The sequence below is a fragment of the Phoca vitulina genome, unplaced genomic scaffold (genome assembly GCF_004348235.1).
Source record: "Phoca vitulina isolate PV1807 unplaced genomic scaffold, GSC_HSeal_1.0 scaffold38, whole genome shotgun sequence".
Lineage (NCBI taxonomy): Eukaryota > Metazoa > Chordata > Mammalia > Carnivora > Phocidae > Phoca > Phoca vitulina.
The window spans coordinates 10,684,278-10,701,846 of record NW_022589741.1 but is presented as its reverse complement, the minus strand read 5'-3'; the positions used below and the strand labels follow the sequence as shown (position 1 = coordinate 10,701,846).

General features: G+C 55.3%; 1 protein-coding gene across 5 annotated transcripts in view; it reads right to left on the bottom strand.

Annotated features, from left to right (window-relative positions):
• Positions 1-1,313: 1,313 nt before the first annotated feature.
• The window catches only part of ZBTB16 (zinc finger and BTB domain containing 16), a 184,376-nt gene continuing 168,120 nt past the window's right edge, over positions 1,314-17,569 (bottom strand). For all 5 annotated transcript variants that reach the window (XM_032427947.1, XM_032427943.1, XM_032427944.1 and 2 more), the window contains exons 5-7: positions 8,535-8,705; positions 3,575-3,742; positions 1,314-1,671 (exon numbers count right to left, since the gene is read on the bottom strand). In XM_032427947.1, coding sequence (XP_032283838.1) covers positions 1,442-1,671; positions 3,575-3,742; positions 8,535-8,705 — 569 coding nt within the window. In that variant the 3' untranslated portion in view covers positions 1,314-1,441. The remainder of the gene's footprint in view (positions 1,672-3,574; positions 3,743-8,534; positions 8,706-17,569) is intronic.

The window sequence follows — 17,569 nt, the reverse complement described above, 5'->3', positions numbered from 1 at the left end:
CGTACAGCTCCCTCCAGCTGGGATGGGGAGGGCCGAGGCCAGCTGAAGTCTATTAAACCAACACTTAATTTACACAAGAAACAGAAAAGAACGTCCTTCCTCCCTATTCCTCCAACCCCCAACCAAAAAAGAGATACAGGGGTTAAAAAAGCTCATGAGGTCACAAAAAACTGAGGTAATTCAAGTACAATGTGCTAACAGGGGAACAGGGGACACAGAAAAGAAGCAAAACATAACACAAGGGCCAAAGCACTTTCAACTCCTCCTCCTCTCCTTCCTCCTCCCTATGGACTGGGGGGTGGGGGGGGGCCCTGAGACCCAGGAATTCTGTGCCGCTCTCTGCACCAGGGCTGGGGTCCCCAGCACAACTCAGCAACACCCCCCACCCCCCCGCAAGGACATCCACATCCTTCCCCTCGGACACTGAGTCCTTACGTGGATTCCTTCTCCTAGGGACTGAAATAGGGGTTGTAGGGATTGGCGTTGGTTTGTTTGGTGGGACAGTATATAGTGAGTTATGTTTTCCCATTTTGGAAGCAAAAGCAGCTCAGCAGGAACCTCGCTCATGACAGGGCTTGACTAGGGTGGGGTACTCCATTTATTTTGTGTTCTCAGAAAGCTGAGGGCAGGGTGGGGGCTCTGGAGTCACACGCAGCTTCCCCGCTAGGAAGGCTGGGCGAGAAGGAAGATGCTCCCCCCCCCCCCCCCCACCTGCCCTGGGAGGACAGGAGTCACGGGGAGGCAGGGGCAGGGAGCTGGGGGAAGGGCAAGAGCCATGAAGCTGCTGCTGAAGACCTTGAGGGGGACATCACGAGGGATGTGGCAGAATGGTGGGGGGGCGGTGCAGGGGAAGCAACAGATAAACCGAGTGGTAGGAAGGGAAGGAGAGCGCCTCCCACCCCAATCTGCCCCAGCAAACCAGAGCTGCCATGTGACCATCGACTCGTGACCGGCCCAGCCCCACCACCTGCAGGCCCCCTCCCTGCCCCAGCCCCCTTCCTCTGAGGAGTCAGCAAGAAGGGGGCAGGCAGATTGTGTGGCTCTGACCAGAGGCCCCCTTGCCCCCTTCCTAGCCTCCACTTTTGGACGCCAAAGGCGGGGTCTGGCTGGAGGAAAAAGAAAAATACACCATCATCTGAGCTGAACAAACCACCTCCACCCCCACCCAAGAAAATGAGGCCAACCTCCAGCCAGAGAGGAGGGACAGAGGGCCCCCCCACCCCGGGGAGGGGCAGTGGCCGGGCATCAGGTCACCTGGAGCCCCAGAGAGACTCTGAGGCCAGACAGCTATCAGGTTTCCTTTTCCTTGTCTCTTTTTTTTTCCTTTTTTTCTTTCCTTTTTTCTCTATTTCTCTTTTCTCGCCCAGTCCGTCGTCGACTTCGCCCCGCTGTAGCGCCTCTGTCCTGGCTGCCCGCTCCCCTGCCGCGGCCGCGGCCCCGCTCACACGTAGCACAGGTAGAGGTAAGTCTTCTCTATCCTCCAGTCGGGCGGGATCTCCTCGGGCTTGTGGCCCTTCATGTGCTTCTGCATGGAGGAGAGGCTGGGGCAGTACTCCGTGCAGATGGTGCACTGGTAGGGCGAGGCGCCGTTGTGCGTTCGCAGGTGCTTGATCATGGCCGAGTAGTCCCGGGAGCGCTGGTGGCACAGCTTGCACTCGAAGGGCTTCTCACCTGTGGGGGGGTGCGGGAGAGAGCCAGGACAGAGGGAGAGGGCCGTGAGCGCCTCCCCGGGGACGCTGCTGGGGGGGGGGTGGTCCCTCACGCCACCCTCACGCTCGGTGGGGAGGACATCAGTCCCTCTAGTTTAGCACTTTTCCTCTAGAACTCTCCGGGATGATGGATGCACCATCCAATATGGTAGCCACTGGTCCACAGAGCTACTGGGCGTCTGCCACGTGGAGCTGTGTGTTCCGTGGCGCTTCCCTGTTGCTCATGTCACCAGCCACGTGCAGCCAGAGGCTGTGGTGTTGCTCAGACACCCTTAGCCCTGCCTTCCTCTTCTCAACCCTCCCAAAGGCCCAGAATCTTCCTTCTGAAGAAAGGGTATGGGGCTCTAGAAAAGGGGCAGTGAAGTCCTGAAAGCCCCTGGGGATGGCTCTTCAGCACAGTTCCTTCCAGGGGAACAAGGGGTAAGAGTCCTTTCAGGGCCACAGCTGGTGGGGAGTAGGGGGGTGAAAGTGAGGGAACCCTGTCCTTCACACATGCTCCATCTGGGATGCCTACTCCTCCAAGGCTCGAGAAGCTGCCCCTGGACCCTGCTTTCCCAGTGGGGCTAGAATGGGGCGAGGGACAGACAGCCTGGGAGTGCCCAGCCACACCCTAGCTGCTCCCCAACCTCCTCCCGGTTAGAGTCCCCTGGAGCTGAGCAGAGGGTGTGAGGGAACCTTGTTTCGATACAGTAATTAACTGGCCAGCCATCTCGCTATCAATACTCCTCTGTGCAGAGGCCCCAGCAAATAATGAAGTAATGAACAGCCAAAGTGATCTAACTATCGACCCGCTATTTACAATAGTCACCACCAATGCATTTAATGATCTGCTCGCCAGGTCACATCCCCGGCAGGGGGCTAAGGAAGCCCCAGGGCTCTGGAAATGCTCGAAGTGACTCTAGCAGTCAGCACCAAGCACCCGAGGCTCTCCTTGTGACCCAAGCGGAGGCGAGAAAGCAGAGCCATGACAGCACAGCATCCTCTCCTTATTGCGCCCTCTGTTCTCCCCCGCCCCCGCCCTGCGCATGGACGCATTCTCTCCCCTCGGCCAGCAGGACCCGCCTGAGGTCACTTCTCCCCTGTCCTCTGGTCAGGACAGCTGTTTCCCCTGATCGGAGGAGGCTTCCTAGTTTGCTAGATTCCACTACCTTCCACTACCTCTTATCCTCATGGGAAGTCCTTCTGAATGTCTACCTCCCCCCACCCCCATCGCCCAGCGTGCTGCTGATGAATCTGTTTAACAACTGGCTCTCCGAAAAGGTGGGATTTTGTAGCATTTGCCCACGGCAGCATTGCACCGCCCCCAGGTCGGGCAGTGCTGGACCCTGGGGCCACTTCACTTGTTCTGTCCCCAGAGCCCACACTGGGTCACACTCCTTTTACATAAAAAGCAACGCGGAGTCCCTCTGAAATGGTAAGCACTCTACACGTGAGTACCTCGGCTCCTCCTCTCTCCGAAAGGAGCTCAGTCTGACCCCCAGCGTCCCAGCCCTCACCCTCACCGAGCTCAGTGCCCCCGAACCCCCAGTAACAGGAAACCATACCAGTCTTTGCTTTCAGCCATCAGGCCAACTTGACCCCAATTCAGCACTCCCCGATCGATGTCATCCGCGAGCTACTGGTATGGCTGCCTGGAAGGCCAGTCTGGCTCCCCGGGCAGTGTGCTGTGATCGACCAGCAATGTCTGCCTCGGCCTCGCCCCGGGACGCAGCACCCAGGCCGCCAGGCTCCCCTTTCCCAGAAGGCGTCCCCCTCGCTCAGCCCCAGACCGTGCTCCCCTGGGCTGCTCTGGCGAACCGCCTGCCCCCCGCCCCCGACACCCAGGTCCCTGCGCCAGCTCTGGGGCCCGCACTGGCCCTCCGTACCCGTGTGCACCCGGTAGTGCGTCTCCAGCTGGTGCTTGAGGCTGAACTTCTTGCCACAACCATTGCACTCGTAGGGTTTCTCGCCCGTGTGGATGCGTTTGTGGCTCTTGAGTGTGCTCTCATCCCGGAAGCAGCTGCCACAGAACTCACACTCGTACGGGTGGTCGCCTGTGGGGACAAGGGGCTGGATCAGGGCCTTGCCTCCCCCCGTCCCCTCTCTAGGAGACAGCAGGGCACGCTCGGTGCACCGGGAAGATGAGACTGCCTGTCTTCACCACCGTTCTCCAAGACAACGTCAGGACCCCCGTGTGAACACAGGAGCGTACTTCACTGCGGCCCAGGGCTCGTCCGTGGGTCCAGAGCCAGTCTCAGGAGGAGAAAGCCCGACTGGTTCAGGGATGAAGAGCAGGACCCAGCAGGCTCCCACAAGGGGAGCGCAGACCCGTGCACTGTGACACTCGCCCCCCAGCTTCCCCTGCTACCTTCTCTCCCTTTCCCATAGGTCAGGGGCAAAAGCCATTCCAGCCTGACTCCCCTACCCTCAAAAATACCCCTTCAATTTGGGGAACTAGAACACACCATCCCCCAAATGCCTTCTGCTCTCTCCCCGCTCCACAGCTTCAGCAACTATCCCCTCTGCTTGATTTCCTCTCTCCCCCCCCCCCCCCCCCCCCAGCAAACTCCTAGTCATCCTTCAAGGCCCAGCTCACACATCCGCATGGTTTGGAAGTGTCCTTTTAGCGCCTCCCACCCAGGCACACTCAGTCACTTTCTTCTGTCCCAAAAAAGAAGAAATGCCTAGCACAGTGTTATTGTAGTAGCAGGATAATTTTTATGGTACTTTGTAATCAAAACAGCCCAATCTGTTGAGGGCTCGCTACCGTGCTAGGAACCTTACACACATCTTACCATGTAATCACTGCAATAACCTGACGAGAAATGCAGAATTCTCATCATACAGAGAGGAAGAATGAGATGCTTAGATGGTCTCTAAGGTCAAAGAGCTTGTAAGCAGCGGAGTTGGGATTCAGATCTGGTTTCAGAGTCTGGACACGTGATAACTTATCAGATGGCTAAGTGACATGCTGTCATGTTTCTCCTGCCACGCACACCCTGCCTCTAGGATGGAAGCATCTCAAGGGCAAGAAGGGAGTCTTGTTAATCCTTGTTGCCCAGGGACGCAGCACAGGGCCGACCTGGAGCAGACGCTCGGAAAGGGCAGGTAGATGAAGCTCGGAGAGAGCAGCCGCCCCTCGGCCTAGAGGCCGTGCCCGTCAGCCTCCCTTCCAGGCCCCTGGAGGGTGAGAGGTTGGGGTGTGCAGATTCACCATCTTCTGCTTTGTACCCAAAGTGGAGGCTTTGGGGGCTGAAAGGTGAGGCCTTCAGCGACTTATTTATTACAGGAGTGAAGGCAGAGACAATAAAGATAGATGGATCACCCCAGACTTTGTTCATGAATATTTAAATATCGCTGATTCGTCTTGTCACTGTAATTACAATTTCTCTGGGCTGCATCTCCAACAACCACAGTTTATGGTAAAGAATGGCCCACTGTATTTCACTTGTCCCTCTGCAGATGTGCGGGGCTGCCAACCGTGTAATGTCCTCTGCATTTCATACATTTTCTTCAGCTGCTGAAGGTTTAAGTCATCCACAATGACCTACGTTTTTTCATTATCCCCATGTCAAACTGCACTCGTGCCTGGGCATAAATTGTCCTTCTCGTTATAGACTCGCATGCCTGGGCCTTCACTTCCTCCTTAAAATGATATTTTACTCTCTTGTCTCTCTCCTCCTCAGGCCGCTAACCAAACCTCCCCCCCTCTCAAACGCAGGCCCCTGTCCCCACATAAATTCTCATCTCTTCTGATGGCTCTGAAGGGTTTTTAAGGCTCTGTGGGGAGTAGATGCTGGGGTCTGCTCGCTCGCTACGGGCTCTCTCTCTGCAAGAAGCTCCAGAGGCAGAGAAGGGTGGGTGCGAGCACTTCCGCGAGGAGTCAGACGGTCAGACGGGAGAAGTTGGAAGAGCAGAGCCGGCCCCCCAGTTCTTACCCATCTAGAAGGCACAGCCCTGGCTCAGGTCTGGAGACAGACCGAATCCCGGGGTTCTCAGCCCCTGCCCGCCCCCTCTCTGCCAGGGCTGTGCGGACCGCCTGGTCCCCAGCCACCAGCCCCACCCAGCCCCAGGGGAGCAGAGGTCCGTGCAGACCCTGGTCCTCCTTAGTTGTGTGTCTGTCCGAGTGAGGGTCAGTCTGTGCAGGCCTGTGCCCGCGCGCCACTCCCTCTCTGCGCAGACGTCTGCACACACGACCCCCCGTCTGACATCCGACACCCCTCCCCGCCGAATTGGCAACGATAACGACTTTAATCAAGGATTCAGTATCCTCATTAAGATATAAATAAATAAATAAAGCAAGGGCCACGTGAGACTTCCAACGAGAGCCGGTAATTAAAATGTACATCTCGGCAGCCACCCGGCCGGGGGGTGAGCGCGGTGGCGGGGAGCCGCCGTCTGTGCCGCCCCCTCTGGAGGGGGGGGGGCCTAAGGGTTTAAAAAACAAAGGGTTAAAGCAGAGAGGTTTGTTTGATCGGAGTTTTATGAATTTAATTATGAAGTGGATCACATGTTAAACGAGTTTAAATAGGAAATCTCCAGAGTCAGCCCAGGAAAAGGAGTAAAAAGAACTTACAAGAAAAAAAAGACATACGCGCGTGTGCGTGCGTGTGTGCACATACACACACGCACGCACACACACTTTGAAGCATGGTGATCACCTGGCCTAAAATCCTCACCCTGAGAGTTACTGGTGTCTGAGCTACCAAAATGTACACAAAACTGCAGAACTCAAAATCCAATTTCTGTACGTTGATTAACTCTGTAGCCTCTTTAATGAGCTTGACATTAAGTGCAGGGCAAACGAGACTAATTAGAGCCCCTCTGGCCTGCCCAGTGCATCTGTGACCCCAGCGGCCTGGCCTCACCTGGCGGTGTCCGTGGCACCAGCCAGGCCCCACCCCGGCAGCTCCTCGGGCCCCTCCCTGTCAGCCCCTCCCTTCAGCACAGCTGAGAGTTTATTATATGATGAGCCGTGTGAATCAGGGATCCATCAATGCCAAGAGCGCGGCTGGAACTAACCTACCAAACACAGCTGCCGATGCTAAACACCCGGCCCCAGCAGCAACCGGGCCAAGAACAACGGAATATTAATGAGGCATTGTGTGGGGGGTGTGCTCGGCCTGTAGAGGGCTTGTGTGCACGGGGCCTCACTGGTGTGAAAATCGGTGGGTGTGCACGCGTGCGTGGGCAGCAGTGTGCTCCACGTTCCCGAGATTAAACAAGTACTTCTCCCAAACTTTGTCCGGAGAGGGCCTCTCCCCACAGATCCATGCCATGACTGCCACAGCAGCCGGTCATATTCTGGCATCTGCACTCTTAGAAGGGAGCACGGGCAGAGCAGGGCATATCCTGGGTGGACTCAGCAGGTTGGGATCATTTAAGTCCCATGCAGCCAACTGATTTGACCTAGCAGCATGCTCCGAAGTGGCTGAAAGGTGACCGGCCACCATGTTAAGGCTGAACTTGGGGACCCATCGGGGGGGGGAAGTGTGGACAGGAGAGTGCATAGACCTGCAGGGGATGTGTACACAGTCACTACAGAGAAGACATCCCCTCCTCCTTAGCCCTTCTTGTCGGGTCCTACCCTCTGGGACCTCCCCTTGTCTTATGCCAGCAAACCTCAATGACTCCAAGCAAGTCAGGTGATGCTTAAGGCAATACGTTCCCCTCAAGTGACTGACATCAGAAAGCGCAAGGCCAGGCAGGCTCCTGGATGAGGATGCACACTCTTGGCAGGACAGACCCGCTCAGTCCATGATAAGTAAAGCCCCTCCCTCCATCAGCAGAGACTGCCACCCAAGAAAGGCCTGGCCTGCATACTTAATCCCAGAGTTGTGACAAGACCCAAGAATGAGGACAGAGAAGGTCCTACCATTCCTGTCTTGAGGCACACAGCTTTTAATACCCTCTCCAAGAGACATGAGCCTACACCCTGTTATAGACCCCGATATGGAGTCTGCCTCTCTATCTCCCTGACCCCACCCTGTCCCCCATTCTCACTCCAAACTCAGGACAGAGCACACATGAGCAGAGACACACACAGACTCAGAAAGGGACACTCCTTTATCCCTGTGCTATCAGCAAAGATCCAATTTTGTCCTAGAGAAAGGGATGAATTTAAGTCACCCATTACTTTGCTAGGGGATCGGAGGTTGCTACAAGAAAGCCATCTGCCTCCTGGCCCTCAGGGTCAACCTTCTAGAGGGTGGCAGCCGGGATGACCCAGTACCTGGGCACACGGCCCATCCCCCTTGACTCACGACTACTTTCCTCCTCCATCATCTGGCTCATTGTTTATATGCCCTCATCTTCTCCCCTAATCAAGGTTAATGGCCAAGTACAGAAAATTTGCTTCTGTTATTTTAGAGCAAGCAGGACCACTTCTGCAACACGCCCTTAGGAGCCCAGGGCTAATGTCAGGAGCATGTGTCCATGGGGTGGAGGCCAGGGAGAAGTGACCAAGTGGGTAGGTTTTTCTCCAAATGCGTTTTGGGTCCACCTCCATCAGAATCTTTTGGGAATACTTACTCATCACATCGAGTCTTGGCTCCCTCTCCATATCCACGAAGTCAAAGTTTCTGAGGGTGGAACCCAAGAGCCTGCATTTCTAATGAAGACCCTCTCCACTGAGCGCAGAGAGACTGAGACCCACAGGTCCCCAAGATAGGAGGGGGAGAAGAACTAACAACATTTACCTGCACAATGGAAGCCCCCCCATGCCCACCTCGAGCAAAGAAGGGCTGAGGGCCGACTCAGCCGGACGCCTCCCCTTTGTGTTTTTGGAGGCAGATGCAGACACGGATTCCCAGGGACCCTGAGCCAGCCACCCCCGGACGGGCTTACCGGTGTGTGAGCGCAGGTGGCGTTTGAGGGCGGTGTGGCTGGGGAAGGTGCGGTTGCACTCGCTGCAGATGTAGCTGCGTACGCCCGCGTGGACCTCCATGTGCTGCTGGAGCGCGCTCTGCGCCTGGAATCGCTTCCCGCACAGCAGACAGAAGACGGCCATGTCCGTGCCTGCGGGGAACAGCAGAGCTCAGGAGCGGGCAGCACACAGCCTCTCCTGACTCATCCGGGCCAGAGCCAGAGCCAGGGCTAGGCCTCTACTCCCCCAGGCTCGGGGGCGAACCCAGAGGCAGCCCAGGCCATGCAGTGGTGAGGGGGCACCTAGCGTGTGGCTCCAATTGTGGACAAAATCGACTTACTGCTCACCCTTATGGCACCTAAAGTCTAGTAGGAGAAAGAGACAACCAATCCGTCACAACGACAAACGTGAGTCAGTAGCCGCGTGGGGGGCTGTGTCAAAGGCAGGGTATTAAGATGGCATGTGTCGGGGCGCCTGGGTGGCTCACAGTTGTTAAGCGTCTGCCTTCGGCTCAGGTCGTGATCCCAGGGTCCTGGGATCGAGCCCCGCATCAGGCTCTCTGCTCAGCGGGAAGCCTGCTTCTCCCTCTCCCACTCCCCCTGCTTGTGTTCCCTCTCTCGCTGTGTCTCTCTCTGTCAAAGAAATAAATAAAATCTTTAAAAAAAAAAAAAAAGATGGCATGTGTCAGGGGGACTTTTGGGAGTCTGGGGCAGGAGGTGGGAAGTCGGGGTGGCCTCTGTGGGGGATCACAATCACGAAGGCAGCACGTGCCAGCCCATGGTCGAATGGAGCTAACTGAAAGTCCCGTCTCCAAAAGGCAGGCTCCACCACCTCCCCTCTCAGATGAGGCAAATGAAGACACCGCGATTGTGCAACTTGTCCCAAGTTCCATGGAGCTCAGAAGCTGCAGAGATGCAGTCCCAACCCAGGCTGCCTGGGTCTGAATCCTCTCCGGAGGCTAGCTACAGACCCTCTTCTTTTAACCAGTTCTCCCTTCACCAAAGCACCCATCTTAAGAGTCTCTTAATTCAACAAATATTATTCTAGTACCTTCTCTAAGGAGGACTCCCTTTTGGGCACTGGGGAATCTAACCATGGAAAACTCTACAAAGTCTCTGCTGTCATCATAGATGTCACCCAGCACAAGGGACCAGTGGGGGAGAGCATCCATGAACACTCTAGCCTGGAAAGAAACGCAGTTCTCAGAGGATCAGACAGAAGAACAGCATCGCTAGGGAGGTGGGGAGACAGTGGAGGGAAGGTCAAAGAAGTAGGCAGGGCCAGGTCACATGCGGGTCTTGAAAACCATGTGAAGACGTTTAGGCTGCATCTCAAGACCAGTGGGCAACTGTCAAAGGATTTGAAGCTAGTGAGTGGCATGAGATTGTCATTTCATTCTGTCTGGCCATTCTCTGCAGTGATCAGAAGCTTAGATAGGTACCCCATGGTATCCTACAAAGAAAGATCCTGCTCTGGAGCCATTAACCTCTCTGGGTACAGCACACGAGGAAGCACGGAGACCCACCATCTGGGTCCTCACTGGTGGCTCATTGCCCACCCTTTTGGATCCTACTTCCCTAAGCATGTCAGCTCCCCTGGGAAGCTCATCTGCTCCCCTCTTGCTGGCATCTGACCAGTTATCACCGGTGTTCAGCCCTGCACCGCCTGGCCCTGTGTAAAGGACACAAGTGGGAAGGGTGGACAGGCCTAGCATCTGTCAACACAGCCCAGAGGGGAGCAAGGGCAGAGCCCTGGTTGCTCAGTGCTGGATCAAGGAGCTCTGCGTAGAAAGTGGGGTGGAGAGGGACAGCATGAAGACCTTGCTGCCACCCTGGTCCATCCATGGAGAGAGCAAAGGGGTGGTCTGTTCTCGCTGCCCCAGTCCCATTCGTGGCTGGGTTTAGGATGAACTAGCGGGAAGGCCAGACCCTTCTATCTCCCCGTTCCTCCACCCCCACGGCCACCCGTGCATTTGCCGCCTGCATCCAGGTCCAGGGAAGGCTGAACACAAAGCAAGAGCCCTGTTTTGCTCCTGGCCTCAACAAACACAAGGGAAAGGAACTAATACACGTGCTTTATCTATGCTGCCATCTCAATTAACAGGCGCATCCAACCCCACAAGGCAGGCATTCTCATCCCCCTTCCCACAAATGGGAAAACAGAGCGATTAACCAACTTGCCTAAGGTCACACAGTCAGAAGAGGTAGAACTGAGATTTGAACAAATGTCGAGGTCTGATTTCAGGCACCACAGGGTTGGGCCCAGGTCTGCTTCGGGGCATGCCTCCTGTCTGTCTGGGCTTCTGGAAGAGGCACGATAGGGCCAGCGCGCCGGCTCTCACCCCGCTTGGGTGTGTCCGGGGCCCACTCCAGCGACGGTTAGAAAACCCAGGCCAGGGGGAGCGGGCTGGAAGCAGAGTCACCAGGTACAGCTCTCTGAAGCCTTCCCACGTCCCGGGGCAAGAACTCGGGGAGGTAATGGGGTGCCTGGCTGCACCTGGCTGAGGGGAGTGGCCTGCCAGGCGGACGCAGCCCAAGGGCTGACAGCGAGCGCTCAGTGCCCACCCCGGCCAGCTCAACACGCCCAGGTGTGCAGTCCATCTGCAGCGAGATCCGTGACACGACTGCCCTGGCCGTTTCATCCCGAGGGCCCCCAGCATGAGCCCCAAGTAAGCCAGATGTCAAACAGCTGCCTTGAATTGGTAAGCTGGAGCAGGCCTCGCGGGCAAGCTGTGCCCTTTGGCAGCACGGATTTCTCCTTAGACATCCCCTGACGTCCCCAGGGTGGATGGCACCTGGGTCAGAGGGAGCATGACATCCCCAGTAGGGACACTCCAAGCCTACAACGCCAGGCCCAGAGGAGTTCTGAGGGCTGGTACCCCCTGGCAGGACGGTCTGAGGACCCCACAGCACTCAGCCCCCCAGGTCTTTCCAAGGCTCCTCAAAGCCACCTCCCCCCCAGGCCACCCATACCTCTCAGGATGGCCTGAACCCACTTCGTGTCCATCCAGCACACTCAATGTGCAGTGACCAAGTGTAGGCACTGTGAGGTGACAAAGGGGATGCTGAGACCAACCAGAGAACTGGGGTCCCAGACGAGTAGGGGATACAGACAGGGTGACCCGCCAGGGGATAAGACAGGGTGACTCCATGAGAACTGTGGCATTGAGAAATGACTACTGAGAAGCCAAGGACCAGGAGGAGGGCTACAGGGGCCAGGTAAGGAAACACCGCAAGCAACCTTCAGAGCAGGCAGGGACACACGACAGCCCCAGAGGGTGGGGATAAGCGGGGAAGGTCAGTGGGGCCAGTGTGGTGCCTGGAATGGCTGGGGAGGGGGGGGGTGCCAGCAGGAACCAGCCTGTATATAAGGGCAATGCCCCCGGGGGAGGAGAGTGGAAAAATGAGGTCCAGGGAAGATGGCGCGACAGGACCTGGCCCGGGGGCTCAATTGGGAAGCATGGTGCCCCCGGATGGCCAGCTCTGCACCCTGGTGGCCGGTTTCAGGTGACATCACCCTCACTTGGGAAGGAAATTCTACCATGTCCGTGCAAGGGTCCCTCTCCCCCCCTTCCTGGGACATCTCACAAGGCTCAGGGGCCCTCCTTGGCCACTGAGGACACTGGCCGAGGTACAGAGATGAGAAGGGACCTCTGAGGCCCCGCATCCATTCTCCCCTCTCTTCTGTTTGGAGACCAACAGCTGAGAAGATGGAAAAATATTTAAAAAGGAAGAGGTGGGGGGGGTGGAAATGGGAGAGACACGAGAAAAGCTACTGGTGCATGCAAGCTAAAAATCTAGAGACTAGATTTGAGTTATTAAACAATTTGCTGTAGTTTCTGCCTAGCTGATTGTTCGCATGTATGATGAGTCAGGGCAGATTCTATTACACTGGGAGATTAAGCAAATAAATGCTAGCTTTTGGAAACACATTAAAATGTGGGACTATGGAAATAAAATTATCTAGAAAATTGTATTAGCAATTCATTAGCTACCGGGAAATGTGTGGCCGGGCAAGAGGCTGGGCAGGGTTACACCCTTGTGCTCCTCACACCGCCTGAACCCCAGAGATGCTTGGTGCTCCTTCCTCTGCCACAGAGAGACCTCATGCCTGATACCACTGGGGAGGCAGGAGGAGCCCCCCCTGGTTGCAGAAAACCGTCAGAAATCATCTGGTCAGCGTGGCCCAAGGGAAACAAAAGAAGCACAGGGGTCTTGGTTCTGCCGCTTACTTGCCTTGTGATTCTGAGCAAGTCACTGAACTTCTCTGGACCAGGGTTTGCTCATCCTTTGCCACACTGTTGTTGCTGAGAGCATCAAATGAGATACCCACGTGCAAAGGCTTTGTAACTACAAAGTGACAGCAGAGCCCCTGCCAGCCCAGACGCCGCCTTTGTCTGAATTAGAAAATCATGCCCTTGACTGTGGGCAGACACAGATAGTCGCCCAGGCACACGGCTCTGGCGAGCAAAGAGGGCTGGATCCCAGCCTCAGTGCCCCTCTCCCCTCTTAGCCGGGCATCCCCCTGCAGCAACGGATGGCCCGGATGGGGATCACGGCTGCCCCGCGCAGGAGACGAGCTGAAGTTGCTTTATTGACTCTGGGCCGCTGCTTCCAGGAAGTTGACTCTAGAGGAGGCATCTTGGATGAGTTACACCATTTAGGACTCAATGCCAAGAACACCTTCTTCCTCTAAGCCCTCACGACTACAGCATATAAAACCCTCTGATGCATTTATTTTTGACATTCAGCTCTGCCTACTAGACTGTAAGCCCTCCAAAGCAGGAACTGTTCCCTTAATCTTTATATTCCCCCACCCTAACCACAGGGCCTGGCATAGCATAGGCACTCAGTAACTAACTGTATGGTGCATAAGACGCTAAGGAAGGAGCTGTGGGACAATCACAAGGGGCAGGCAAGGGACCGGAGGTAGAGGCAGTCCTAGTAGAGAGAGCCAGACAGCTAGAGCTAGAGAAAAGCTCAGACCAAATGAAGTCATTACTGAGCACTTCCAGCAAGACTCTCTTTGGAAATCAGTAACACCAAGTGACCCACAGGCATCTGATCTTGTTGGGGCCTCTCGTGTCTGTCTGGTAGGCTAGACATGACTCCCTAGTTCTTACTCCGCGTCTGAACTCTGTGGGTCAGCAGCGAAGACTGAAACCACAGAAGGACCAGTTTTTTACCACATTAAGCAGTGAATCCAGCAGAAGCCCTCAGTGCTGGCCCCGAGGCGCAACCTGCCTGGCGCTGTGACCCCGGGCTTCATTTCTTCTTCTAGGAAACGGCATTCCCATTCCTAACTCACCGGCCCTTTCCAACTCCAACTTCCCAGTGCTATTCGGAGGCAAGGGACACATGTTTTTGAGTATGTAAATTCTGCAACTGTACTGCTTTCAATCAATCCGGAAATCATAATGTAAGCCGGGCACATAAATTAGCCTGGGTCCAAGGAAATAATTTATCAGGTCAAAGAACAGCCCCTCCTCTGCTCTTCCGAGGAACGAATGAGGCTCAGTATTGAGCTGTGCTCCAAGGGGGTCTGCCTGACACGGTTTATTGCTGAAGGTAATATAAGAGGTTATGGAATGAAATAACCTCTTGAGGGGCGCCTGGGTGGCTCAGTCATTAGGCGTCTGCCTTCGGCTCAGGTCATGATCCCAGGGTCCTGGGATCGAGCCCCGCATCAGGCTCTCTGCTCCGCAGGAAGCCTGCTTCTCCCTCTCCCACTCCCCCTGCTTGTGTTCCCTCTCTCACTGTGTCTCTCTCTGTCAAATAAATTTAAAAAAAGAAAAGAAGAAATAACCTCTTGAATGAAAAGCCTGGTTCTAGGTAACATGGGCAGGACCCATGCAAATATCCCGGCTACCATTTGCCTCCCTTTTGTCTCTGGAGATGGTGACCCACAGCTCATCCACCCTCCCGCCCCAAGGGCAGCACGGCCCGTTTTGGCTGCAGGGCATGTCCAACTTGCAGACTCTCGATTTAAAACAAGTTTAATTATAGCCAAAGAATGGGAGAAAGCCAAGGCCAGGGTGGAACAAGAGGCACGAGGGGTGACATAGATCCAGGATAGTTATTTCACCCAGGTGATGACCGGGTCTGAAATTATGAGACACAAAACTCTCATGTTTACACCTGTGCCATTTCCATACCAATTAGCTCTTTAATAGAAAGGAAGGAACAGGATCAGAGGGGTACACAGCTGGAAAAGATGTTCAGGTGCTACACCTTCTTGGAACAAGGCTCTTATTATCTCCAGCATAAGCAGTTTCTTAATCAAAAGAGCAGAGGGATCTAAATATACTCTGGCTTTTTTTGGCAAGCTGGCTATGACTGCCACGTGTGCGTGTGCTGGACCACGGGCACGCCTGTGTGTGTATGTGCGTGCATGCGGCCCACAAACAGGCTTGTCGGGTCCAACCCCACCTAACCTCACCCAGGCAAGCAACAGCCGCCTTCCCTGCCACCCCCAACGGTTTTTTGTCCCCAGAGGAAGAAAATCTCAACTTTAGGGGGACTGCAAAAACCTTGATTTTTTTTTTGAAAGATTTTATTTATTTATTTGACAGAGAGAGACACAGCGAGAGAGGGAACACAAGCAGGGGGAGTGGGAGAGGGAGAAGCAGGCTTCCCGCCGATCAGGGAGCCCGATGTGGGGTTCGATCCCAGGACCCTGGGACCATGACCTGAGCCGAAAGCAGACACTTAACAACTGAGCCACCCAGGTGCCCCGCAAAAACCTTGATTTAAACTGGAACCATCTCCCACCTCCACCCCCAACCTGACCCCCAAATCCTTCAGAAAGGTCTTTCTACTTCCTCTGACCTCCTAGATGCCATTTCCGGCCACAGGCTACCCTGGTAGCCACACACCAAAACCATCATTGAGACTGCTGCCTTTTCCCCTTCCCCGTCTTTCTCCTTGCTCCCTCCTCTGCCCACACACCCGCCCCCCGTCATTGTTAAAGAACACGGAAGAACTGCATCATCCACTGTGCAAGAGAAAAAGACCGAGACAAGCAGCCCAAGGCTGACTCACACCGCAGGCAGGAAGCCTGTCTGCATCTCGAGAGGATGGAGAAGGCTACAGGTGCGGAGGGGGCAGGGACAGAGGGCAGACAGAAATGAAATGAATGCCCAGCCATGTCAACGGCAGGGGTGCCTCCTTTTGACTCCCCCCTGTACCATGATTTAGGGTTTGGCTGCTTTTCAAGGGACGTACTGGAGAAAGGGCCAAGAACTCTCTTGCTAGCTGTTCTCTTGGGCACAAGTGACAGGATCATTTGGGTTGAGCTCCTGAATTCCCAGCCTTCTTCAGAAAGTTAGCTGCTTGCTCAGTGAGGGCCCAGTCTGCCCAGCCCAAGAAAGTGTCAGCCCACTGATGCCTGAGAAAGACCGATTCTGAGAGTGGGAGACAAGCCCACTGTATCCTTTACTGCTGTTGGCCTCCCTCGCATGACAGCTAAAGAAGACAGAAAACATCTCCGGGGGCCCGGCTTGAACCAGATTAGCCACAAGCCTGTGCATGGGGGCTTGTCTCCCACACACAGAGTCGCCTGCTGCTGGGACACCTTTAATCATCTGCTCAGTTACCTCTTCTCAAACCAAGCCTGGAGCTAGAAACCCTCCATCTAGTCTTCTTGTTGATTTCAGCCTTGTCAATTCCAGTCTCCTCATCCAGCCCTCCTACCCGTTTCCTTTCTTTCTTGAATCTTGGAAGCAATCTATATAACCTTCCATTTCCACAAGGGAAAGGAGGAATGTGAGGGTTTCATATCATTAGTCCAGGGAGCCGAGAGTTCTCAATGAATAACCAAAAAGGGGAGGAGCTGGAGGAGCTGATTCAAATTTGTTTTAAAACTAAGCCATGGATGGGTGAGTGATTACACGTCTCCAGGCACACACCGCCGTGCACGTGTGCACGCACACACCCTCTCCATCTCTGGGGGAATGTGGCTGCATCCTCAGGCAGCAGCTAGCAAAGCTGGCTTCCAGAAAACTGTGTATTTGTTTAGCAGTGAGCTGCAGACACAAGTGCATTTCATTACTCGGCACCTCCAGCTACAGTAAACAAATTTGTCAGCTCACTAGCTCATTAAGGTGCACCCCGGACACACGGGATTTACTGAGACCTGCACAATAAAAGTAACATGAATGGATTTACTAATTTTGTCAATCACTCCAACAAACGAGCCGGAGAGGAGGAGAAACTGAGGGAGGGGGACAGGAAAGGGGGTGGAGAAGGAAGGAAGGGAAACTAAACGGAGGAAGAAAGTTGAGGTTGGTTTGCGAGAGAGTCAACAGGTTAAAAAGGGACCAGATCTGTGCTCTGCCGCCTGGTGACATGCCGCCTCCCTGCTCCATCTCCCTCCTGGTGGGCCATGCTTTCTGGGGGGGTACGGGCCCCTGGCAGAAAGGGTGTCAAGGGCAAACTCAACTGCAAGATGCCAAACCGATGGGAACATGCACCTCCATTCCGCCCGTCCCGGCATCTGATGCGGAAGTAAGGAGGCCGAGGATTGAAAGCCACACGAGGAGAAGTCACAGCGTCCTCCGCACCAGAAGTGACCAGTTGCCTCTCCGGGTACGTCCTTCCCACCTGCACCTGCAGCCACTTCCCGGTCATGTTCCTGAAGCCTTTCAGACACTCCTGAATCCAAATTTACACCACAAGAGCACGAGGAGGAGGAGGAAGAAGGGAAGGAGGGGTGGGGAGGGAGATGAGGAGACCAGTGAGAGACAGCGTGTGTGTGTGTGTGCACGCGCGCACGCTTGCTCGCGCGTGTGCAGGCTCTGGGCTTGGGGTGGGAAGTAAATCCAGAGAGGTATGCAGCCCTCTGGTCTGTAACTTTCAAAATGACAGCAGGACTGGGGCAAAGGTCACAGGGTCCGCGGCCTTAAGCACCTCGACCAGCTGCGGCCCTGCAGCCCGGAGCCGTGGTGCAGCCTGGAGCCTGCAGGACGCCTGCCCGAGAAGCAGCAGTAAGCGGCACCCGCTGGGGGTGAGGACAATGG